At 42.6% G+C, this 16,924-nt stretch overlaps 2 protein-coding genes across 2 annotated transcripts in view; one reads left to right on the top strand and one right to left on the bottom strand.

Annotated features, from left to right (window-relative positions):
* Positions 1–16,924, bottom strand: part of tdrd9 (tudor domain containing 9) — an 18,825-nt gene extending 1,901 nt beyond the window's left edge. The window contains exons 1-32 of the mRNA XM_018690020.2: positions 16,682–16,924; positions 11,580–11,662; positions 11,389–11,456; positions 10,685–10,906; positions 9,477–9,599; positions 9,195–9,275; positions 8,946–9,110; positions 8,749–8,852; positions 8,531–8,650; positions 8,252–8,336; positions 8,114–8,171; positions 7,905–8,009; positions 7,720–7,817; positions 7,492–7,623; positions 6,870–7,032; positions 6,674–6,737; positions 6,226–6,289; positions 6,074–6,118; positions 5,664–5,717; positions 5,133–5,250; positions 4,851–4,957; positions 4,548–4,648; positions 4,253–4,423; positions 3,243–3,354; positions 2,899–3,114; positions 2,396–2,485; positions 2,040–2,297; positions 1,724–1,891; positions 1,240–1,310; positions 1,064–1,173; positions 513–609; positions 297–435 (exon numbers count right to left, since the gene is read on the bottom strand). Coding sequence (XP_018545536.1) covers positions 297–435; positions 513–609; positions 1,064–1,173; positions 1,240–1,310; positions 1,724–1,891; positions 2,040–2,297; positions 2,396–2,485; positions 2,899–3,114; positions 3,243–3,354; positions 4,253–4,423; positions 4,548–4,648; positions 4,851–4,957; positions 5,133–5,250; positions 5,664–5,717; positions 6,074–6,118; positions 6,226–6,289; positions 6,674–6,737; positions 6,870–7,032; positions 7,492–7,623; positions 7,720–7,817; positions 7,905–8,009; positions 8,114–8,171; positions 8,252–8,336; positions 8,531–8,650; positions 8,749–8,852; positions 8,946–9,110; positions 9,195–9,275; positions 9,477–9,599; positions 10,685–10,906; positions 11,389–11,456; positions 11,580–11,662; positions 16,682–16,809 — 3,720 coding nt within the window. The 5' untranslated portion in view covers positions 16,810–16,924. The remainder of the gene's footprint in view (positions 1–296; positions 436–512; positions 610–1,063; positions 1,174–1,239; positions 1,311–1,723; positions 1,892–2,039; positions 2,298–2,395; positions 2,486–2,898; positions 3,115–3,242; positions 3,355–4,252; positions 4,424–4,547; positions 4,649–4,850; positions 4,958–5,132; positions 5,251–5,663; positions 5,718–6,073; positions 6,119–6,225; positions 6,290–6,673; positions 6,738–6,869; positions 7,033–7,491; positions 7,624–7,719; positions 7,818–7,904; positions 8,010–8,113; positions 8,172–8,251; positions 8,337–8,530; positions 8,651–8,748; positions 8,853–8,945; positions 9,111–9,194; positions 9,276–9,476; positions 9,600–10,684; positions 10,907–11,388; positions 11,457–11,579; positions 11,663–16,681) is intronic.
* rd3l (RD3 like) lies at positions 13,035–16,021 on the top strand. The gene is made up of 3 exons (XM_018690029.2): positions 13,035–13,579; positions 14,167–14,507; positions 15,144–16,021. Exons 2-3 carry the CDS (start codon positions 14,194–14,196, stop codon positions 15,505–15,507), a joined length of 678 nt encoding a protein of 225 aa, XP_018545545.1. The 5' UTR covers positions 13,035–13,579; positions 14,167–14,193; the 3' UTR covers positions 15,508–16,021.

Genomic DNA, 16,924 nt, shown 5'->3' with positions numbered 1-16,924 from the left:
ACTGCTCTTCCTGTTCATGCATTCAGTAGTCAGTAACACTTTGGAGAAATACTTCAACCTCCACGTGTTTGAGGGACTATTAGCATGTTTGGAAGTGCTGAAACCCTGCTGTGTTTTTTGTTACAGAGCATGAGGTGATAAAAGTTGAACCTTTGAAGAGATACAGTCCAAATCACCTGTCAGACACTAAGGTGCAGCCAATGAATGACACGGATCTGAGGAAGCTAATCTGTGTTCCTGGCCCCTGTCAGGCACAACACATCTGTCTCTCTACATCTGGTTTCTACAGCTGTTACCTCAGTGATGTCCTCAACATCAAACCTGACGTCAAAGGTGAGCTCGATGTCATGGTCAGGTAGGAGGCCCTCTTGTGTCTGACTGTTCCAACCCAGTCCGCAGAGGGCACCGGTGTAGTAGGTCCTCTCTTCATTAGTGCTAAAAATACATATCTGTATTAACATGACTTTATGATTGTGCCGCCTTTAATGGGCACAGTGATAAGTCTGACTGACCGTAACTCCATGACGGGGGTGAAGAGCATGGTAACGAGGGCAGGCAGTCCAGGGATGTCTGGCATGATGGACGTGTCATTCAGGAGAATGCGTGTACCTGCAACACACACACACACACACACACACACACACACACACACCACACACACACACAGCAATAACTGATATTGACATTTGGAAGAAAAAGAGGAAGAAGACAAGATTCTAGAACAACAAAAAAAGCTGGAAATAGTTGTTCTGATGGATGAGTTAGCAATTTTTCACCTTCAGTAGATGAAGCAACATTTGAATTAATTTTGAGTTGTGGTTCTGGCCACCTGACAAATGTTAAGTCCACTTTTCATGCCACATCCTTTGAGAAAATATCTAGGATTGAGCCTGTTATATGCCCCTCTATGGTCACACTATGGTCTTCTCTGTGCACAATTGAAACCCCTTTCACATTACACCAGTCATTTGATCCACTGTTAACATCAAACATTGATTGGTGATGTTTTAAGTTGTAAAATAATACCCATCAGTTCATATTAATAATATTTTGTGTCTGGTACCTGTGGAGTTGACTGACACAGTCCCGGCCACCAGCATCCTCTGATGTTTGTAGTGAGGGTTTTCATTCAGGGCCAGGGAATTGATGCTGGACCTCTCTATACACACTGTCCTGGAGGAGGAGACACTCGTTAGCAACTTGTAAGTTTAATGTGGCCTTTGTGTGCGTCATGCTTACTTAAAGTGGGTCTTGTGGCTCAAGCTGTGGAAGTTTATCTTGTGAGAACTGGTTGGTCCATGCAGATGGACCTACGGTGTCAGAGAGAAGACGACAGTCAGACATCACCCGATGTATTCAAGCATCCATTGGTTGTTGTGATTTTCAGAGCTGTGGTCACCCTGTCGTCATTGTTCTATCAGACAGAATGGGTGTGCCTCTGAATGAAAACCAGTGTATGAGCTGAGCCACTGAAATGGCTCCATCTCCTGGACAAAACCATCATCAAACCAATAAAAATATCAGCATCTCAGACACACAAAACCCATTTTTAATTCTAAAGCTTTTTCATAATTTACTGTTTTTACAAATGATTTTAATCCTCATTACTATTTTAAAATTCCTTGCAAACTATTATTACTGTCATTTTTTTTTTACTATTGCTAGAAATTCTAGTACACATATGTGTCCATTAAATTGTTCTGTAAGCTGCAGTGTATCTTGCCTTTGTTTTGGAAAAGGACTGGTTGCTCTTGGAAAAGTGAGCGAGCAGTTTATCAATGAGGTCCTTCTCCTCTTTCTTGCGATCCTTCCAGGAGCTGCTGGCAGCGTTGGGAACATATGCACCTGTTTCCATGTCCTTGTACAGGGACATCAGTGCCTCATGGTTTTGCTGTAAGAGCACAAAGATCAGGCAGAAAAGCACACAGTATTTGTACATATTATTTGTGGATAAGTGTGTTTTGTTTTCTGATTTACTTTTATACTGCAGACTGCCTAACACATGTGGGACATCCCTGAGCTCCCAAATGTCTTGTCACCTTGGAATCAAAGCTCTCCTCGGCTTTCACAGCATGTCCTTCCTCTACCATGATGTCTACCATGCTGGTGTTTCTCGTCTCTGTGTTGATGAACAGCTGCACGCGCATGACATTGTGGAGGATGGAGTACAGCGACACGAAGACCGAAGTGCCTTTCACCAGTGTGATGAAGCGGTCGCGGGCTCGGCTGCTCCACTGGTTCCCCAAGATGATGGACTGGGCTGAAGGACGCATTCCACTAACTTGGAACTCCTGAGCCTGAGACCACAAAGGGTTTGAAAGTTAATATTTGTATTTACTTTCCAGAGGCTTTCCACAGGCTTCCAGAAAAATGATGCCACTCATACTATTGCTACCTGGAAAGGGTGAGACAGGAGGTCAGAGGGGAGCTCTCTGAGGCTGCTGCAGGCAACAACTGCTGTGTTGCCGAAGTCCAAGAAGAAAACCTGCCGATTGACAGGAAACATACTGTTCACGAGTACATCAGATGATATGAACAATCTGTGTGTGCTATCACACACTCCTGTCAAAAATGATTTCCCCATGTTCAGTTTTTCATGTCAGGTGTTGACATTCAGATCACTTTTCAAAAATACTAGACTATACCTGGAGGCTTCAGTCCCACTGGTATGTCAGTGAACTCTGATGCTATATTTTGATTATTTAAAACACAAAATGTTCAAATGTTTCTCTGACATTTTTTTTGCACAAATTTCATATCAGATTTCTTTTCCTGACACCTGGCTGGATCACAAATTTCAGTTCTGATGTAAAAAGATGTGAAAAATCAGACAGGATAAGATAATTAAATGGGTGTACTACATCTTGATCAGAGAACTGTAGTGTGTAAGAGAGTCACCTCCACTGAATTGCCACGCATGTGCAAGATCTTGGCACGGTAGTACAGGTTCTGCTCATTTATCTCAGAGTAAGGAGCCAGGCACAGCAGGTTAGGGTAGAGCGACACAGTTACAGGATGCAGCGTACGTGTGTTAATCTCAGCTGTCAGATGGCGCTGCTTCGCCAAGCTGGCTTCATCTGCCTGGAACCCCCAGAAATGTCCCACGTCCACCACCTGCAGCAGAGATCAGTGTTAAGAGAGGACACATTTGTTTAAAAACCCAACAGATGGCCTTGTGAATTTTTCCACAGCATCTCTTTTAAAACAGGCCAATGTAACAATGTTAAATGTAAAGGACTGACCTCTGTGATGTTGACCACAAACAAGTGGTTTGGGGGCAGCTTGTCTGGGTCAATAGTGCTGCTCACCACTCCCACTGGGCAGACAGACTGGCTCTGGAAATCTACATTCACACTGCACAAAAAAGGCACACAGAGAGCTGGACTTTAATGTTATGTGCACATTCACTTCCACTGCACTCACACTGTGAACAAGGTGTCAAACTGTATTTATTGCTGCTTTGATGTTGAATGTCATAACCTCACATTATTTTAATGAGTTAACGGAGCTGTCCGGCAAGTGTCCACAAGGTATCCTAAATCAAAAGTTAACTTGCAAACAGTTTATTCAGAGTTCAAACAACACTTGATGTAATGTTTTTCCAAGTTACTGTTAATCAGACATGACTGCAGGTATCAGGATTGAAGAGCTCTGTGTCTTACTAACTTCTTGTAACAGGATAGATGCTTGTCAGTGTGTAAGCTTAAATCCAGACCCTTTGGTTTTACTGGAGCCTTAAAAATGATGCCAAAGTAAGACAGTGGAAAATCTATTTAAGGTTAGAAAAACATGCCAACAGTTTTAGGCAGGCTGAAGTATCACTGTTAAAGAGAAACTAATCAGTGAGAATAGTCTGTGAGCTGTATTATTGTTGGATATCTAATAATATGCCGTGTCACCTCATCTCCCACCTCCCAGAGGGAGTTAGGAAGAAGCTGGTGCTGTGTTTGCCTAAAACCTACCCTCTCTGAGTCAAAGTGATTGCTCTGGAAAGTCATGCAGAGTGGTAGGATGTCAGATTACATTAAGGCTCAGTGCAGGGGCACTGACCAATGCAGCCTGTGGTGCAGGGGCTCCACTTCCCAAAAAAAGACGGTCTCAGCCCTTAAAAGACAGACGGTCAAACCTTTGTGCTTTTAGGATTGTTTTCCCTCACCGATCAAGTAAATTTTTCCAAATTTGTGAATCAACAGATTTTACTCAGAAATAAAGTTTTGTATACTGTTTCCACAATGTGTGAATGGAGCTGTACCGTGAATATTTCATGTGAGAGATGTTTCTGTTCCCAGCACAGATTTCTATTTGTTCAATGGGGTAAACAGACAGCTCCATGAAAGGACTGTGCTGGGCCAGGAGGAGGGCAAGGGAGACCTCAGGCAGCACCCCAGAGTCTTGAGATGTCCTGTAGAACTCCACGTACGCTCTGAGTGCGCGTGCGCACGCACGCACACACACACACACACACACACACACACACACAGAGTCAGATAATAATGAGTGTGCAAATTAAAGTTCTTTATTAAAAAAAAAAAAGCATAAGTATTTACCTGGAGCTCTCAAAGGAAATGGCCTTGACCTGTCCACACAGGCGGAACAGAGACTGCAGCTGCTTGTAGTACAGGAAACTATATGGAGGGAGGTTCCTCAACTGGACACAACACAGCATCTTATGTTAAAATAAGATCCCTGCTTCCTATGTAACAAGTCAAACAAATTATAGTGATAGTGACAACCCTGTAAGAGGAAAGTATTAATCAACAATAGTTTAAGTTCTGCCTGATCTAAACATGTTCCACAACTATGAATTCAAACAGTGATCAATTCTTGGCTGCCAGCACTATGGGTTATACCATCACTGTTGTTCTGGGGTTGAAGCCACTTAATTCTCTGGAGGCCAGGTCTTCATCTATTTCCCCCTGTACAAAGTAGTTGGGGTAGTAGGCACCAGCAATGACCATCCTAAGACAGAGAAAGGTGCAATCTAAATCAAACTAATGTTTAGGTGTGTAAATAACTGAATATCTAATCACTCCAATGACTGGATCTGAGGTGTACACTGTACAGGATAACTACACTTGAGCCTGGGAAATCATTTACAATAAGTACATCCCCATCATAACCAGCTCTCCTAACCTGAAGAATGAACTTCTGCTTGTGTGCACTGGTGTAGTCAAATGGCTGAATGTTGTCTGGCACCTGCATGTTGAACTGGGACACACGCTTCTTCAGGTCCTCATACAGCTCTGCAACCTGGACAAGGAGTTACCACTGAGGAGGGCTGGCCCCCAATATTTTATCAACAGCTTAATTTAGTTAATTTATTTAATTAGAGTTGATTACAATTAAGTCAGGATGTTGACACATGGGAAAATCATCACCAAAAGGCTATAATCAAATTAATATAAGACAAATTATTCTTTATAAACACAATTCTTGCCATTAAAACTTAACAGCAAATTGAGGAAGTTTCAGGTTGTCAGTAGAGCTGTTACTGAAAAATGACAGCATTAAACAGATGACATATTTACTGTCACTCAACAGAAGTAAGTTCCATTCTTGGTAACACATGACTACAAACTGTAAGAATAATGCCTGTTGTTCACTGTTAAACAAGGATGGGGAATGAACTAATGTGACCCAGCTCTCCTGTATCGTCTCTGTACCTCTCTGATCCTCTTGATCTGAATGAAGTTCTCTTTTCCCCAGTCCAGCTCATCCTAAGAGGAGAAAGCAGCAAAAGCAAAGAAACATCACACTTCAATCACACTTTATTATGTCCAAAACAAATGTTTTAGTGTACTGTTTTAAATATTAACATATGGACAATTACATCTGCTTTCCCATGCCCTTTTGCTATATGTTGTTCACACAGTGTTATGCTGATTCATTAACAATGTCAATGTTACTTCAATGCCAATCTCATAAATTACTTGACTGAATAACTGGTGTTTTAAGGGATAACTCCACACAACAACAGTGGACTGTCCTTATTTACAAGCTATTAAAAAAAATCTGCATGTTTTTATCTTTTTTTTTTTCCTTCACTGAGCTCATGTTTGGTTGTTTTGTTCACCTTTGGGTGTCTCAGCTGTCCTTTCTTTTTGGATGAGTGCCATGCCTAACAGTGAGAGACAATAGGGAAAGGTTTTAAACACAGCCATTAGGCAAATATGTAAATCAACTGAACACCACAACTTGCTGTTGACTTGGCATCAAACACATTACCTTGAAGGCATTGACAAAAGCGATGGAATCACTTGCTGTGCCACGGGCAAAGGCCAGCTTGCTCCTGGAATTACAAATACTATTCAGTGCAGAAAGAAATAAAAACACTCCACAGAATCTGTTTCTGGCCTGAAAGTAGTCTGATGTTTGCAACATGGGCCTTGCCGGTGTCTACTTGATCACTGCAAGAAAATTAGATCTTTCATCATTTTGTACATCCACAGAGAAAAGCATCGTGTTTGGACTGCGAGCGTCAGTTTTCTACTGTAAGGCATCTCATTAGCCACAAAACACTATGAAGGGACAAAAGATATAAAACTGAGTCAGTAGTCAACAGAGAGCTCTGGACTCCATGGAGTTACATGACAACATAATGTCCCAAATTTCCTGTGCCACAACCGACAGCCTGGATATCGGTGAATCACTGCAACTTCTGGATGTGACTCACCTGTGGCCTGCAAGCTGCTGCATGGATGGTATGGCAAAGAAACTCTTCAGAGAGTGTGAGGCAGCTGAGGATACAAAAACATGTTACATGTACACAAACGCATGCCAAGAGAACATCTGTGGACCAGTCAATGTCTCTATGACTGTACACGTGCAGTAAACTGAGGTCTATTCCAGTTGTATAATGACAGACTGACCTATGATGAGGCACTCATCCAGGCAGCCGAAGACATGGCCCAGGACAATCATCTTCCCTAGGTACAGGTCCACAGGTAAGTGCGCCAGCACTCGACCCAGGAACGTTAGGTCACCGTCCTCATTTTGTCCCCTGCCATCACTTTTCACAGACAGAGCACCCATCTGTAGGATAAACACCCAAATCATGTAAAGAAAACAGGCTTTATTTATACCACTAATCAAACGTGATTTATAATAAAAAATTAATGGCTATTGATGCATATTGTGTGTTTTATTATGACCCCATTATTTTGAAAAGAATTTGCAACTTTGTTTTCTATAACTATATATATGAACTAAATTATATTTCTGACATGTTTCTAATTTATCAGTGATGCAAACAAAACAAGATAATACTGCCCTACATTTCTCTCACCTAACAGACTTGACAATCCTAACACTGGCTGACGCAGAGCTCCTGTGAGAGAACCCCAGGTCTAATATACTGTGACAGAGCTGAGTGGTCAGCTGCCCGCCCGAAAACATAACAGTCATCATTACAGCCACAAATTCATACGTACTTGACTAAACATTAATGGTTCTCTCAGGGAAGAATCACAACTCTGCCGTCTTCTCACTGACCTCTTTCAGTTGGAGAATGGTTCTCACTATGTTACCAAGGTTGGGGGGTGAGAGAGCTGTAGAGAGAAGGGAGCGCGGATCACCCATGTCCAACAGCTTCACTTTCAGCATGATGGTGGACAAGGGGGCGAGCTGAGAGGAATGCAAACAGTATAGCATTGTCATGGTCTTGCTCTAAACTGTGTAAAACAGAAGAAAAAATTTTGGTTATTGAACACATTCTCCGACCAGCATCTCAGGGATCATGTAGTCTGGAATTTCATTCCTCCAGAACTCTTTGGTGACAAGACGGTAACAGTAGCCCTTAGACACTCGCCCTGCCCTGCCTGACAGAGAGAGAGGAAATGAGTGAGAGAGGTCAGAAGTGACTAGACACTTGACACTTTGCAGTTTTAGGCCTGTGCTGCACATACCCCTGCGCTGGTTGCAGTTGGTTTTTGATGCCCAGGTGAGACGCAGAGACTGATAATTGGTATCTTGGTCACAGACCAGGTGACGGGCCAGGCAGAAGTCAATCACTGCAATGACAAAAAAAAAAGCACCAGTATCAATTAAAAACTTCATCACCTTGGTGAATGTTAATCAAGGTAAAAAATAAAACCAAGCAGAGGGGAAAAACCACCATATTTGACATCTGGAACAGTCACTGAACTCTCTGCAATGTTGGTGGAGAGGATGACCTGTGAAGATGAGAAGATCATCAGTGCAGCAAACACTAAGAACACATGTGAGACAGAATAAGAGAAGAAGCTGTTTTTACCTTCCTGTATCCAGGGACAGGGAACAGAAACACACCATTCTGCTCCTCCAGAGTCACAGTGGAGTGGAGAGGATAAACCTGCAGTCTGAACAACAAGAGTCCATTCATCACAATAGTAAATATGAATGTTCAGGATGATGAGCTTATTAAGCACTGTGAAGTTTAGAGATGTTAAGTCTAATCGATATTACTGACACAAAACTGACTTACCTGAAAAAAGGAAGCCAGCAGAGGAATGTATTAGCTACAGACAAAGGTTAAACAGAGGTAACAGCTCACCTTCTGTGGACCAGCTTTGCCAAAGACTCCTGCATGCAGCTTATCTCATGTAAACCAGGAAGGAAAACCAGCACGCTGCCTCTCTCTGATGAAGTCATGCCACTTTCTTTCTCAGCTTTGCTGCTCCCACACAAACACAAACACATTTCAACACATAACTGAACAATAACAAAATGTCTGACCTAGCAGTTAAGCGTGCCGAGACACAGAGGCCTCACCTGGAGTCTTTGCCTTCCATCTCGTCAAAGCTCTGGATGAGACTGATGGCAAGATTGTACATCTCTACTGAGATATGAGGGTCGTCTAGATGAGGTGACTCAACCTGGTGAAGAAGCATACAGATATGTAGACATAAACAGTTTGGCCTCACAATACACAGAACAGCAGCGTTAGAAAACAATTACCATCTCATTACCCTGTATGGAAACAGGCTGTGGAGGTCATCCAGATAAAACTCCTCAATGGCATAGGGTGCCCCTTCTACTTCAAACACGTAGGCCGGGTTCATCTTGCCCTGAATTGGGGTGCCAAAGTACTCAGCAAACTGTCTGCAGTTGATGGTGGCCGACATGAGGATGATCTGTGAAAAAAACAGGTTATATGAGTGTGAGTTCAACTGATTGTAGGGGACAGAGGAGGGATGTTTGCTTGATCTGGCAATTACCTTAACATAACGAGAGTTGGAATGAAGGAGTTTTCGCAAAACCAGTAAGAGAAAGTCCATCTCCTCAGTGCGCTCATGAACCTTGGGCAAAGGCAGAGTTGTTAAATGGCTAAATTTGGAACCAATAGCCAAGAACCACTGACAGAAAATAGGATAAAATGACTAAGTTATGAATCTACAGCGGCATTAAGTGTAGATGAAACAAAACCATCTGCGAAATACACAAACTCAAATTTTTCAGTATCAGTTAACAGAGAAATACATATTTAAAATGATCTGCACCTCATCTACAAAGATGTGGGAGTACTCTGTGAGGCACTTGGCTGTGACCAGTTTTTGCAGCAGCACTCCTGTAGTCATGTAGATTAGTCGGGTGTGCTCAGTCACCATCTTCTCCAGACCAACCTGAATTACAAATATTCAGAGCTGCATTCATAAATCTGTGCGACACAAATCAATACTGTTTCTTTCTTGCACTCACTGGGGATTTAGAACTTGTTCCTCTACAAAAATACCATCTACATTTTGGTTTCCTTAAATACATAAATACTTTTGATGTTATTCATAACACCATAATCTTTTGTAATTTATATTCCAGTGATAAATCTAGTCATTCCCTCCTGCCATTTAAAACACAGAAATATTGTCTCCCACTCAGTTCCTGTCAGTAAAATTACATTCAGCTGCCTCAGACAGGTGAACAGGAGATGCCACAGTAAACTTCCTCTACAACAGCTTTAGGCCTAAACTTTTTCCAGTGTCTTAAACACTAATGTCTGCAGTGCCAACATGACTATTTCTGGTTGGTTTTGGAGAAAATACCAGTGACCTGAGATAAAACCCATTGCTACCCTGCGTCTGACCTAAGGGAAATACTTTTTGGTTCGCTGACTCAACTCTGAGCACAAAAGAACTTTCCATTCACTGACTGCACAACTTTCATAAACCAGGACACAAATGTGATAGGCAATGGGGAAAGAGCTCTCTCCTTACAGCAGACAGATATTTCAGATGAACACAGGACAAAAAAAATGTCAAATCACTTAAGCAAACAAAGAACATAATGTTCAGGTTATGCTGCATAATCTGAGCATTATTATCTCTCACTAACATCAACTGTTTGTTATTGCTCCCACTGTCAGTGACATCATCCTTAACTCCAGTGGTCTGCACCGAGCGGAGGAGACAACAGTTATTATTAGACACACAGTTTCAGAGCTCTGCACAATACATCCAGGCAACAAAGGACAAACAAGAGCTTGTTAACACATGCATACAAAAACTCATTTTTCAGCTGTTAGAGAGAAGCAACAGTCTTAATTAAGGTCAACCCTCAGTTTATGCAGTGCAACTATTGCTACATGACCTCTGCACAGGTGCCACTCTCTCCCTTTTCCTCCTTTATATATTAAAAATAATATTTGGCAGGATCTAAGAGCATATGTGCAGGCCCATGTATGTATTTGTATCTGTCTAAATGTAACACCAACCTGATATCCCACCAGACTACCCAGAGTACACCTCCGCTGTGTAGCAACCCATCGAGCAATACTGGTGGCTCCAATTTTGCGTGGCTGGGTGACAACAATGTTGCACGAGGCATTTTTCTCATTGTAGTGGTCCAGAATGTACTGTGGCAGCTGAGTGGTCTTGCCGCTGCCTGTGGCTCCCCGAATTATCACTACAGAGTTGTTTTCTATGAGGGAAACCAGCTGGAAGCAGGCGAACGCGCACGCACACACATAAAACATAAACACAAGGAGACAGATGTGCACAGTTAACCAAAAAAAACCCTTTGTCCATTTGTACCATATCACTGAAATAAAAAAGAACTTTAAAAATAAGTTATTAAACTGTAGAGCAGATGGATGTGCTAAGCTGATTCAGACTTTATAATCTGCATTAAGAAAATGGAGCTTAAATGGCAGCATGAGCTCCTAAAATATACACACACCACTCTGTATTAGACAACAGAAAATTTCAGCCTGATGAATTTCAAGTTACGTGATGTCCTGCAGCATTAAGTAACACTGAGTTCATCTTGAGCAAACAGTAAAAGCTTAAGAGTACCAGTGTCCTGAGGACAATGTCAGTAAAACTCTTCCCATGACCAAAAGAAAAAGGAGGACAGGAGAAAGTGTGCACTTAAAGACCATCAGGCTGTGAGGTCGGGTGTATGGACACTACATTTTACCTCCTGTCTGTTTTTGGTTATGGGCAAGCTGGGGTACTCATAACTGGCGAGTGGAGGAGGGGCAGCACCTGAGGATTCACATTAAAGTGAAAGAGAGATCCAGTGTTCAAGTCTAGAGCAGAGTTCTATGCAATTATCAATCTATGTCAATATGATTTAAGATAAGAAAAAGCAGAAAGTTTAATACTCACTCCTTGCAGGTTCTAGTTTTTGGAACCTCCCTCCATCAGAGTTCACTCTCTTTGGGCTGCCCTCAACAGGAACCTCTGATGGGCTACGAACCAAAATTAAAGAAATATAGAGCAGTTTATAATTTTTGAGGCTCTATTAATTTCTGCAATAAGGTCAAAATTCACAGTCTACAGTAAACTGTGATTTGGACTACATAAAGGATAAAGACTTGATATTAAGTAAGCTACTATGTGTAGACCCCCATTTCTTCTTACATTACAAAGACACATAATTCAATTTCATAGACCACACAGCAATCTATTTACGTTCTTTTCACGTGGGACAAGTTTTCCTCTCTCTGTTCATGTGTGATTGACAATCTTCCTTCTTCAGTAATTCTGGACAGCAATGAATGTAAGAATATATGATAATACTTTCATCTTAGAAAAACGAACTCAAGGTGTGGGAAACATGCAATTACCAAATAAAACTTCTGTTGCATGTTCTTTTAAACCTACAGTGCAGAACTTTTGTCTCCCCTTTCTGGCAGTGAGAGTAATGATACTATTTTCTTTTATAATCCCTCCTCTGAATGCCAAGTTTCTGTTTTATCTGAAGCATCAGAAACTTTTCTTGGATACTTCTTACGTTTTTCGCCCACCCTTCTCCTTGCTGCTGTAGCCTACTTTGTCTCCATTGCTACTGTTGCTTCCCACTTTAGCTCCAGCAAACCAGTTACCGCTGATTGGCGTCCAATGCATCGTCGCTACTGTAAGTGAGGCCACAGATACCAAATTTAAAATTCCAATATACTGCAAAATATAAACATTCACAATATAGGTGCTGATAGGCTTAATCAGAACTGTACAACCTTGTGTGGCAAAGGCTTGAACGTAACAGATATTTGTGTATTTATGTAAGTCCTGCACTCCAGCTTTAAGAACAGGCTAAAATTAGAAGAAGAGCTTTACAGCAGCTTTAATAAATTCCCCTCCAGATTATGGATACATGTTAGATCAGTGCATCTGTGCCACGTTTTTGTTTCTAATTGCAATGATGTGTAGCAATATGAATATGCTACAATCTGTTAGCTGTCTTCACCCCAGCTACCTCTGTTGTGGCTAATGCTGGGTAGTGCAGCGCGTACTGCTATTTGACACACCAGGCAGGCTGGGACTAAGGCAATTCTCAGAGAAGACAGTGTTTTTATAATCACTTATTTAAAATAATAATAATAATTCTAAGTTGAGTAACACTGAGCTCATAATTAAAAGTAAACTTGAAATGTGAGTTCACAGTAGGTGAAAATACCAGCAGCTCTGCCCTCTTCATTGCTTAATGCCGTGTCTAACTTTGCTCCGGGTGTCTGCCTCCTCTCGTCTTTCCCTCTGGTCAGCTCAGCCCGGCCCGCAGCACTGGAGCCTGGAGAGCATTCCCAGTTGTCTCTGCCTCTCCCTTTCTCTTTGTGAGAGGAGGATTTTATCGCAACAGCAGGCACAAACTCTGACAGTACTGAGAGGAGCTCAAATACAACACACCCACGGCTTGTGCGCACACATGCACTCTCGCCCTCTCCCTTTCTCTCCAGTGCACACATTTCATGCAAGCTACAAAGCAGCTGACCTTACAACAAAGCTGCACAGTGCACAGAGGAGAGTGGGGTGAAAGGAGAGGAGAGGTGACAGCTCTTAGTCAGTTAGCAGTGTGTGACTAACTCTCCTGGAAAAAGTCTGCGTGACAGGAGCAGTTGGGGGGGGTGGGGGTGATAAGGACAAGACAATAACTGCAACACAAAAGAGGGGAAAAGCTTCCAACAGTTAAGATGTTTGAGGATTGCTGCCGACACGCAAGTGATGTATTCCTTTGATGGCACCGGACACCAGGGGACGTAGTCGCCAGCGAGTGAAGGAATGAAGTTTATGTGGACTGACAAAAATCTGGAGACTGTACTCTGTGAAAAGCTCATCTTTGCCCAATTTCTGTATATCTCACAAAAGCGTTGGTGGAGCAGTTTTCGCATGTAAGTACAAATCTTTCCTTTCAATTTTCACCCAGATGTTACGGTGATTATTCCCTCCTGCACATGCTGCAGCTTTGAAGCAGGAATCAAATCAGACATTAGAAAAGCACTGTTCTGCAACCCTTCTATGTGTAAAGTGTTCTGTGAAGCTGACCTCTGACCCTGCAGGCTGTGTAATCCTTCTGAACTCCAGGCGGAAACTGTGTCAAATTTATCAGCTTGGAAAAAAGAGCCAAATACACACACCTGGGACACTGTGCTTCACTGAGTTTGACTTGAACTGATCATCCTTCTCTGTCAACCTTAAAATTATGATAGGTCTGTACGTAGCTGTGCATAAAATGAGAACTGAGGTTGAGATTTTCTCCACAGTTTTTATTGTGGTCTTTCAAGCTGAAAATGTTTTTTCCAAGATCACTCTTCTATCGCTCTCATTTGATTCTTTATCTGCCCTTGCACAGTCGGTCAGATGATCTAATGCTCTCCTCCTTTTGTGAGTGCAACTTAGAGAGAACAGATATTCCAGCATATTCATATGCTTCAAAATGGCTTCACAGAGCACAAACACAGGATTCTTGCTTTTTCAGTTTTCAGGACTGTCTGCTGTGAATGCCATGCCCCTGTTCAGCTGGATGAAGTGGTCACATGAGACAAGAGAGCAGACTCAGGATGAAGCGCCACCTCTTCAGACCTCGGGGGTCGTGCCCAGTCGCATGTTGATCAGAGAGCTCCTGTGGCATGTGGAGGAACGTGAACAACTGGCGAGGGAACTGGAGCGAGAGCACAGGCTGGCCCACAGTGCCCTGGGTCTCCGCTGGTTTCAGAAGTACCCTAGGTTACGGACCCTCATCCCCACGTCGGAGCTACACCAGCTGGAGTTCCTTTGTGCCCAGATCCCACCTATCCACGCAGCCACCGTCCTCTCCAGGTGTTTGGTAGCGGCTGTGCAATGCTCCATCCTCACATTAGTATGCTGTCAACAGTGGCTAGTTGCATCAACACAAGGCCTGACAGCAGGCAAAGCAGAGAAGACCCAAAGGGAAAGGGAAGCAGGGCAAGCTGCCAAGAAAGCCATTATGTGTTACTGTCACAGAGGCAGGCGATGGGGGGTGTGAACATGTGAAGGTGAAGGATGCCCTGTAAGGCTGAGTGAGGCCAGACTGCCAGGGGTTTCCTCTCATCATCTCATGTTAGCCATCATGATATTAAAAAAAGTCGTTCTACATGGTTCAGCACTGTGACCTACTTACTTATTTCCCATTTAACTCACTACTAGGTCACTAGTGTGAGCTTACATAACCACATTACCAAAGAATAACATATTTAGTAAGATATGCATTATAATGTCTGTACCATTTCCACAAATCTGCGCTGTTGTCCTAGATATGTCATTCTTGAAACTAGAAGAGACTCTCCAGCTGGAAAAGCGTACAGTGCTTTCATTTTGTGATGGGTAAAATACAGAAACATTAAAAACTCCAGACTGAAATTGTGGCACACTGACACTGTGTTGACGCAACTTCAACAAGTGTTTAATTAACTATATTGGTGCGTCCTTCCACAGGTTTCGTGAGGTGCTCGCCACTAACAACATAAGGCCCTGGGAGCTGGCGTCTGTCTTCAAGCAGGTGCTGAGGGACTTCCTGAGCCAAAAGCAATATGATGAAGAGGACGACCTCTCTGTGCAGCCGGCGCAGCTCCGACCAATGGAGGCCTGGACCAGCCGCTACAAAATGAAGCAGGGCTTTGTCACACCGACAGTCCCCAACTGTGGAGACCACCCGAGGGAGGAGATCCCAACAATCTCTGGATATGTGGACCGGGCCATGCGGCATTCCAGTTCATTCAGAGCCAACAGAGACTGGGACCTTCCATATTACTATCCCGTTCCCCTAAGGCCCAAAGGGGCGTACAGCACTACATTGTGAGAGGACACACTGCTCAACATGTCTGCAATCTTGTGTTTAACACAAGGAAAAACAGTCTTCACATCCTCAGCCTCAAGGCGAGATTCAGAAACTTGGTTATTTGTATTAGTCTTAGATATTTCAAGGCTTGTGACCAAAATGCATTTCATTACAGAACTAGTTTTTTTTGCCTGCCTGCTCTTTATAATCCTATACTTCTGAGTGGTCCTTTGTAGTCCTGAATACAAACCTCTATTAGGCTTTGGAGCATGTGGATGCATTTCAAAAGGTAGTCAATGTGAAAACATGCACAACCTGGACCAATGGGGTCACAGACTTTTTGGCTTGTGAGTCTTTAAAGTGAAGGAGGGCGTACCTGTACCTACACCTGCAAGTTCAACCAAAGATTGATATTCCCTCCTCACACCGTTTCATCTGAACAGTTTTTAAAGCTCTAAAGAAGTAAAACTATTAAGTAGTTAACAATAAAAATGCAAAGATTAGAGGAAATGCTGAAAAAATAAACAGAATTTGTGTAATACACCGTCTCATGTCTTATTTCTTAACTTGTAAATCACTCTGTGACCTCTTGAGGAGTTCTCGATCCCCAGGTTTGTAAACACTGACTTTCATTGTTTTGTTTTAGTAGCCAAACAAGAACAGAAACAAAAAAAAAAAAAAAAAAAAAAAAAATCACACATGGAGGTTATTTCACTGACTCTTCTCTGTTTTTAGACTCAATATATTTAAGTTTAACAATTTATTATTTCCGGTAGTGTAGTGAAGGGTTGATATTTAGACCTGGAAGTTGAAAATACAAAAACTCAACCCTCCCTTTGACATGAGGGCAGTATGAAAAACGAACAGCAATCATGAAAAACACTTCTTGCTGCTTCTTTGATAGAGCTGGTGGCGGCCAAATAAATTACCGGACACGTTAAGACATCTCGACAGTACAACTTAATCTGTTAATAACTTCTGTCCTCTAACGTGTGTGCGCGCAATGTTACTCATATTTTAAAACTTTAATCAGTCGGGGTTTGTGACCTCGATTAAAAAAAAGAGAAAGACACATGTAGCTTGGAATATTTTTGAACTACAAACACAGGACAGGTGGGGAGCAGAGTTGCTAGCTAGCATGCGGTTAGCAAACTTTAAGCTAACGGACTATTAGCTTTGCCTCAGGTTATCTCACCTGGTCTCTTTCGACGCTGGCTCATCGAACTTTCTTTCGACCGCTTCGTCTGTTAGTTTAATGTTGGCAAACGTGGGCCCCGAGGTGAACCAGTCCGAAATCTGCTCCGCAGTGAACACTTTCTTCATGTTGCAGGTGTCTGCGATAAGTTTACTTTTCTGTCGTCGTCTCTCTCCCACTCTGCTCGGTCGACATTGAAGCGCGAGGCAACCGAGGTGAATGAACTCACGTCGCCCCCTGGCG

Source organism: Lates calcarifer, linkage group LG19, assembly GCF_001640805.2.
Source record: "Lates calcarifer isolate ASB-BC8 linkage group LG19, TLL_Latcal_v3, whole genome shotgun sequence".
In the NCBI taxonomy this organism is placed as follows: Eukaryota; Metazoa; Chordata; class Actinopteri; family Centropomidae; genus Lates; species Lates calcarifer.
This window is presented reverse-complemented; position numbering and strand designations above follow the sequence as displayed.